We start from the raw sequence: 8496 nt of genomic DNA, 5'->3' as shown, positions 1-8496 counted from the left end.
GGCGGCTGCAGCAGGCTTTGATCAGTGCAGCGCAGCGAGGCCCAGGCTTGGCATGGCCATCCGAAGCCTGAGTGTGAAATTGGTCTGATGTCATCCCCCATTCCTCACCTTCACCAGCTTTGAGAGATCGTAATTATATTTCCGCCATAAAGCCCCTGCCCCCTTCATTCCATATTCCAAGTCTGACTAGGAAGCGTTTAGAGAACTATGGCTAAATTACTCTGTGGGGGAGGGGGGCTTGGATCAACCATCTTTTGTCAGATGGAGACACAGGGGACAACAGTACTTTGTGATATGTAGTTTTCTTTTCTATGCTCATATGCCCTTTGCCTCTGCCTGTTGGGGAGGTTAGGTTTATGACAAAGGGAGTGATGAACTTTTGGGTAAGATGTTTTTTATGTTTTCTCCCTTGATACTGTGCTTATAGTCAGAAAACAACAGGACCTGTTGCTGAAATCTTGTCATAAGAAGATTTAGCAACATGTTAAGTCAGCTCTCTTTTGATGTACAATACTGTGGAAAAGTTTTAGGCACCTTAGATGTTTTTGGTTCTTATCACAAAACACCATCTGTCTGATTCCACATTCATTGTGCAGGACAACAAGCCCATAAAAAAACACTATAGTTCATGAAGGACTATTTTCAGAAGCAAGAAGAACCAGGAGTCCTGCAGCAGATGGTCTGACCCCCAAAGAGTGTGAATCTCGGTCATGTGGCGTCAGTCTGAGATAACATAATGAGACATAAGACACTGCTGCAAAGGACCAGGAGAAACTGTGTGCAGGTCAAACCAGAGAGAACTACTTCTGGTTTAAAGGAAAAGGGAAGAGTGCTGCATATACTGATTAGATTTAGGTTTTGTTCCTCTTACTACTGACCTCCACAGTGGGAATGACAGAGGAAAAAAGATGTGACCTTCATCAAGGTTCTCCCCCTTCTTTCCTTACCCGAGTCAAGACTAAGCTTAGCTCATCAAGTCAGTGGCCATTGGGCGTTACTTCCACATACAAGCCAGCTAAGAAAGGAAATGCAGATGAGGCTTCTGCAGCCATTCATGGAGTCCATGGCAATGCTGCCTCTGCCAATGCACAAAACCCAGACAGCTTTCTGGCTTTCTGCTGATGGCCCTCCCTCTGCTCTCTATATTTCTTTCCTCCTCCCTGTTTCATGGTTGGTCACTGCTTCTCCTCCTTGGTCAGATGTTCAGGTACAGCACACAGGAAAGAGCAGATGTGAGTGATGTTGTGATTTTAGCAATGCTTTTACTTCATTTGGCTGCTGGATCAATGCCATATTTTGTGCTTGCAGATAAATTTTACATTTTGTCCTTTTTGCATCAATTTGTCAAGTCAATGAAGTGCTGATATGACACTCAGAAATATACACCAATGGACTTGTAACTTCTAGAAATAGATGTTTCTTGAATATCAAATGAATGAGCCAAACTTATTTGTATGGTCTTGGCCTTCTTGTTCCTGTCACAGTGACTTTCAGATAAGTTTACTCAAGGTGTTTAAAACATTGTTGGTGCAGTTAAAATATGAGTTTCTGATTTGTTTCACTTTTCAGAATGCTGCTTTTGTGCATTTTCACTGCATCTTGGCCTGTTGATAACCTGGCATCATTACTAATGCCTTTTTTAGAAGGGTGTAAAAAGGCAGGAGAATTTTCAGTACACTTTTTGGTCCACGGTAATTTTCTAAAGGTGTGGAAAATGACTCCAGAGCCAAAGCAACACAGAAACCATTTTTCATGGTCACCCAAATTAATATTTAATTTAAGTGTTCTTTAGTCCTGAAACCAGATGGTCACATGTGGTCGTGTGGTTTGCAGTTATGAGCTCCTACTGGTTCTTTGAATACGCTCAGGCCTGTATGTAAAGCACAATCATTTCTGATCTCTACTCAGTGAGATTCACAGACTTGGGCAAATGTGGGCAAAAAAACAAAAACTGATGCATCTGCGTTTTTGATACTTTAGTACTTAGTATCTTAAAGAGCAGGTATTGTCTAATGGTTAGTAAAAACTATAAATTACATCTCAGGACTGAATAATTTGTCATCATTTTACTGAGTGCATGTCTTTGCTGTCATGTAAAAAGCTTGTAAAATACCAATGTTTAAGCATCTTGGAAAACATTTATTTAAAAATATACACCTTGGATACAGTTAAGAAGCTTTAAAAATTGTTTTCATGAATTTAAATTTTTTTAATGAAGACTCGTAATGATAAAAATATAAAAAACTATCAAAAAATCCATTTTTCTTTTTTTTTAAGAATCATGGAGCAGCTATATGTAAATCAGATGACACTGAATTGAATGCATTTTTATTATATTTCATACTTGTTGAAATTAAAGTTCATTAATGTGTTGTTTAATTTTTCATCATTTAAATTGTTTTCCTGGTTGTGGTTGCCATGGAGACTCATACCAAAATAATAGAATAATAGTTGCTATATTTGCAAGGGCCTGTATAGGGAATGTAGGAATGGCATGTGATAGTCATTTATAAAGAAGACTTCAACAAAAAACCAAAGGCTGAGCAGCACTGGATTGTATTAAATGGGCCTTTTGGCCAAACAAATTGTTGTTGTATTGAGTTCTGATGTAGGCCACCTATGTGTGCAAACTAGACCATCCTCCATGTTTTGTTGTCCATCTTCGTCTCTCATAGTTATACTCATCTGTATCAGGAAATTTCAATAAAGCCACCTACAAATTCAACAGATTAACACTACAGCATTCCATATTTTTTCATATAGAATATTTTCATGTTTTCTATAGTTTATACATTGCAGTTTAAAAATCTTCTGAAATGTCACATTTGTCACATTTGTTGTCATTTATTTACCATCACATCATTATGATTTGACTTATTTACATGCAGGATATAAAAGAGACCTTCAGCTGAGAATGAAAAAACTAAAGGTGTGCATTATTTAATCTTTAAAAATCCCACAGTCAAAATCCCATTTGTCATAGAGAAAACACAGCAGCTCTTTTTTTCTAACAATTAATATTTTACCTTGTAGGCTATTAAGATGACTTTTAAGGCATAAACTTGTTTGTAACAATGCAAAAATTTGACTTCCTATTACACAGTACAGAAAACATAAACACATTCTCAGCATCGCAAGACCACAATTTGGTTTGAATCCTCTTGAAATTGACCAAGCGAAGATGTTGCATTCTAATAAAATATTATTGCAGGAAAAAAAATGATGTAAAGAGTCCACAGCCCTGTTTCCACATGGCTAGGGTCTATAGATGTTTGTTGTATTATAAATAAGAATATAATGCTCTGTGTTAACAACTCAAACTTTTGCCTATTTTCTGGAACATTCATGCATGTACATGTTGTCTACATACTAATGAGGTCCCTGATTTGGCCGGAGACAGTGGGTAATGGCTGGAGACATCCTGGGAATTTTTGAAAGTTGTTTAGATTGCAATTAAGTTCAGTGAAACACTGATAAGGCCTACAATGTAATGTTAATGAATTTTTTTTCAATAGTAAAAATAAAAAGAAAAGCAAGTTTGTTATTTTATTTATTTATTTTCTGCAGCTCATGTGTTTGTTGAAAGTTATTTTATGGAGACCAACTTCATTATGAAATGCTGTTCATGGAATGATTCTTTAAAAAGATCCTTAATTCCTGATGTATGTTGCATTGTTCCATTCCCAAATGTTTGGTACGTTTTGGTGCTTTTAAAAAATTACTTTAAGAGCAAACCCTCCTGCAGGTGACACTGACTGCACAAAAAAAAAAAAAAAACACACACACACACACACATATATCTTTGGGTTTAAACATATAGGCTATGTCTATTTTTCTTAATCAGTTGAGTTCATCAGCCACAAACATCTGGACCTAATGGGAAGTGCAGGCCACTCCTGATTCTAATATTCTCAGTTGCCATTGTATGTTGCTGACGTTTTTTCCTAGGCCTCTTAAAAAACATCAAAGATATGTTTTCTGTGCTTTACCTTGGCCTCTGTGCTACAACTGTACTTTTAACTGTATCCAGTGAGCAGGCTGCTGACCAAAGTACTGCTTCCATTAATGTGTATTTGGCAAACTTTAAATTAGATTTTTAGCAAGACATTTTTAATTTTATACTCTGCTAGTTCTTAAATGTGGCTCTTATGTGTGTCAAACGCCAAATCTCAGTTGGTAGCTGATGTTACCTTAACAGCAACATAAAACCCACATCACACTCGCCGCATATGCGCAAGTCTCCTTTTTTTACCTGGACACACGTGTGTGTGTGTGTGCACAAATTGGTGTTTTCAGGCTGTAAGGAGGCTGCACTAAATGCACGTTTCCGACGTCCTAGTTTGACAGGAAAGCAGCGCCATGTTGGACAGCGTTAGAACTACAACCCGGAGGACACGCAGCCTACACCCACACACTGAAGACAAACTAAATCTCACAATATCGTCTTTGCTTGAGTTTATATATATGGATGCTGGTACTAGAGTGAATTTATTGCATTGTTCAGCCCCCCTCCCGCACCGCCCTCACACACACAAGCAACCACCACCAGTGTCTTCTTTAGTCGCTGTCCGATTTGGCATCCTTGGGCGTGGAGTGGTTGTACAGTCCCTGTGCCATGAGATGCAGCGCCAAAGAATTTTTATTCCCAGAGGCTTTCTTTATTTTGGCACGTTTGTTTTGAAACCAAATTTTGATCTGAGACTCGTTGAGGCCAAGGTCCCGGGCCAGGCTCTGCCTCCGCTGTTCGGTCAAGTACCGGTTACTCTGGAACTCTGTTTTTAACCGGTGCAGCTGCTCCGCGGTGAAGGCCGTGCGGGGACGCTTGTCCTCTTTGCTGGGGGTCGGCGCCTTCTTTGGTTTGCGGGATCTTGGCCCTTGGGTGTGGTGAAAACAAAAAACGATACCAAATGGTTAGGAGCAGTAGGGTAGCCTACTTATGTGTTTCCACCTTTTCTAATCACAGGCAGGTGAACATGAACACTGCTTCGGATGTATGGAGGATAATGGAGGAATGAAAGCTGCAACATGTTTTCATGCGGTAGGCTTTTCGTAGTGCTCATTCATTGATAAACGGACTTGGGCTGGTGGTCCCTGCGTCACAAATCATTCATGTACTATAGGCTAAGTTAAAAAACATAAAACTCTTGAATAGACAATGTAAAATATATTTTTGTTGCCGGGGCTAAAACGTTTAAAAGAGGAGGAATTTGAAGGAAAATATTCTTCCAGAACGCTATTTTTGATTCCACCCACGATCATAAGTAGGAATAACATGTGGGATATTCTGCTTGTAGCTGCATGCTGTTCATGCTGTTCTGGCTAGTCCGAGGAGGAGAGGAGAGATATGCAGTGTGAGATTAGGAAATGATGGAGGATGGGAAAGTTGTGCGCCTCTTTCCCTCCCCTTTACCACAGGAACACCTTTTTAAAGTAGTTTACTGAGAATAACACCAGTTTATGAATGTTTGTTTGTTTGTTAACGTTTCAAAGACGCAAAGTGCAGACGAATGAACGCGCTCTTTAAGTTAACCAAGGATCACAGGCCACGATGAGCTGCAGGTCGAGCGGCTGTTTTAACACATTGGAAACATCTCCAGTCTTAATTATGGAAAGTCATTTTGTAATTTCTATAAACGTGTTTATTGACGTTGTGAAGTTTCAGCCTCCAGACCCTTTGTGGTCATTTTCCATAGACTGGAACCTTGGACCTGCATGATGGACCTAATGGAAACTTTTGTATGTCTCGGTGTATCAAAAAAACATTGCTTCGATGAATAAAAAATAACTTAATTCGTTGGTTTGTGTTTAGCTGAGTGATTTTTTTCTAAATCATAACAGAGAAAAGGCCAAGTGCACCATGTGTTTTAAAATAGCCCCGGACTAATGCAAGCTTTTTACTCAATCGATCAAAAGGCAGAAGATCGAATAGGCGGTTGGTAAAGTGTTTCAAATGCGCTCTCAGAGCCCAGCATGGAAATGTTGGCAAAAATAAAGTTTGCTTTGGTTGGCGGGCGAAAATACTTTAAGCTTTATTATTTAGCCTTTTACATCGAAGGCCTGTTTTGGGACACGGCCCTCATTTCTTAGACCCACCACCCCCACCCCATAGTCAAAAAATATGCTAATGAAATATTAACAAAGAAGACTGAGGAACAATGATGTTAAACTTGTTTTACTTCGCTTCTCCGCACTTCTTCTTTAGGCTACTTTCAGCTTGTATTTCATTTCAATTGCATGTAAAGTTTTATTTTGTCTTCTTGACGACCCGTTCTCATCTCGACTTAATTATAAAATCAAATCCAAAATCGAAGTCCCCCACAAACAGCTGCAATAGTTCATAATTTGTGTTTAAATCGTTATGAACAGGTTCAAATATATTCTTAGAATGTTTAAAATATTTTAAACATTGAAAGTGTTAGTTGTAACAGTGCAAAAACTGGTTTGTCAATTTTTACAATTGATATGTCTATTAAGTAGCCTTTAGGCTGCCTGTAGTTGACAACAGAGACAATCAAATGCTAGTTTTTTATTTTATTTATTTATTTGATGAAACTAGACTTTTTTCTAACAAAAGTGGTATTCTCTGCGTGTCTCCCCACAAACAAGCAGCTGGATCAGGTGCTTCTCATAATAATGACAGAAATTTGAAGAAGAGAAAACTGGAGGACACTGATAAATTGACTGCTTTTATTGCAAACAAATTAGACTGACGTTTCGACACTACTGTTTTCATCAAAGTCAAAACAGGTGTTTCTCTCTCTCTCTCTCTCTCTCTCTCTCTCTCTCTCTCTCTCTCTCTCTCTCTCTCTCTCTCTGAAATGACGGACTGGCGGGTTTCTGCAATTCAGCCTTTAACGGACTTTGAAATTAAATACCGCCAGAGCCGTTTTTATTTAGCGAAAATTGCTGAGGAATAGATTTTTTTTCACCAACCTGATGACGGGCGGTCTGAGTAACGGGTGCAATAAACCCAAGCAGGCCACAGCATTGGTTTGGCTATGCTGGCTGTGCTGGCCTGGTCCCCGTCTCCACCCCGGCTCTTCACGACAACATCACCAGTTATCGGGTTCGGCCTCCTGGCTTCAAGGTCCGGATGCTGGTCGTCGGATGCTGGCATGTCTTCGTCTGCCTCGCCTCCTGCTCCATCCTGCTGGGGGTTGCCAGTTTTGGAAACATTTCTCCCTGCCCGCTCTTCTCTTCCAGTGATCATTCCTAGACTCTCCTCTTCCAGCACCAAAGTCCCATGCTTCCTCTTTCGGCCGAAGTCTGGTCTTAAAATGTTGTCTATGTAAAAGTTGGTGACCCTGTGGGACTGCTGGTTACCAAGGGGTTGGAGGAGAGGCAGGATGGCCCGGTTGGACTCCTCGCCTCGGTCGGAATCCTCTGGCCGCTCTAGGTCTCGGCGATCATTTTCTTCCATCATAATGAATTTTGATCAACCTCAGCACAGTGTTGTCCTCGTCCTTCTACAAAGTAGTAATTCCAGTTTTCTGATGCGCCCTGTTCAAGTTCGTATCAATCAATAGCAATATTTATAACTTAAAAAGCGGCGATGAGGAAATCTATTCTGGCAATAGGCCTGTAGTTGATATTGTTTTCCTTATGAATTTGACAAAGAAAATCATGCTTCGCTTTCTAGCAAAAGCCTAAAAGGCTCGGATTTTTTATTCCAAACTAGGAAACCGAAATTTACAAAAGTATTAGTATAAGTAGTGTATTTTAATTTCCCCTGCAAGTAATTATTGAAGCTTCCGATAGCACTAAGCTGCCCAGATGAAGACACTGCTCAAGTACTTTCACTACAGATTTTGGTTCTAATTTCTGATTGGCTCTGAAACACTGCCATGACGTTGTACTACAGGTCTCTCAGACACGTGCCTTAGACCAATAGATGGGCAGCGTTGGTGTCAGGTGGGATTCCCGGAATTCCCCGGAGGTGCAGCTTAATCCAATCCACTCAGTCAGTTTCTGGTATATTCAGTTACAACAGGAATGCCTTTTTTCTAGGAGAGTGCTGATTATTAGGTAGGTGCTCCACGCAGTGAACTGCAGGTGCTCCACTCACCATCAAGTATGACCTAATGGACGTTTCATTTGTCATTTGGTCCATTTAAATGTTTTTTCCAGACTTTATCCGTGGGCCAAGCTAAAACACATTAACAGTCTGTCTCTTTCTTTTAAAGGTTCATTCAGTATCGTTTTGCTTGATGCTTCTACAGATAGGCTACTCCTATTTTAAACAACGATTAACGATTATCTGTACTCTTGTGTGTGTCCTGCTCTAAGCTCATGTTTGAATTTTAGCATTTCTTGATATTAGATCATGGACTTTTACTCCCGGGAAATTGGAGCGATTGTCTTCCTGCATCTGACTTTAGAGTTTGCCTCGCAGAAAGATCAAATGTTGTGATGAGTGAACCTAATTTAATTTTTGAATCAAATCATTTTGAAAACAGCGAATTGTTAATATATAAAGTCTTTTTTGTTTTTGTTTTA

The 8496-nt window shown here is 39.7% G+C and overlaps 1 protein-coding gene across 1 annotated transcript; it reads right to left on the bottom strand.

The window, feature by feature from the left end:
* Positions 1-4557: 4557 nt before the first annotated feature.
* Positions 4558-7420, bottom strand: LOC113134688 (homeobox protein engrailed-2b-like). Its single transcript, XM_026314164.1, has 2 exons — positions 6934-7420; positions 4558-4874 (listed from the first exon to the last, which is right to left on the bottom strand). Exons 1-2 carry the CDS (start codon positions 7418-7420, stop codon positions 4558-4560), a joined length of 804 nt encoding a protein of 267 aa, XP_026169949.1.
* Positions 7421-8496: the final 1076 nt, after the last annotated feature.

Source organism: Mastacembelus armatus, chromosome 17 (assembly GCF_900324485.2).
Source record: "Mastacembelus armatus chromosome 17, fMasArm1.2, whole genome shotgun sequence".
Classification (NCBI taxonomy): Eukaryota; Metazoa; Chordata; class Actinopteri; order Synbranchiformes; family Mastacembelidae; genus Mastacembelus; species Mastacembelus armatus.
Note: the sequence above shows the minus strand (reverse complement) of the source record. Positions and strands in the feature narration are given on the sequence as shown.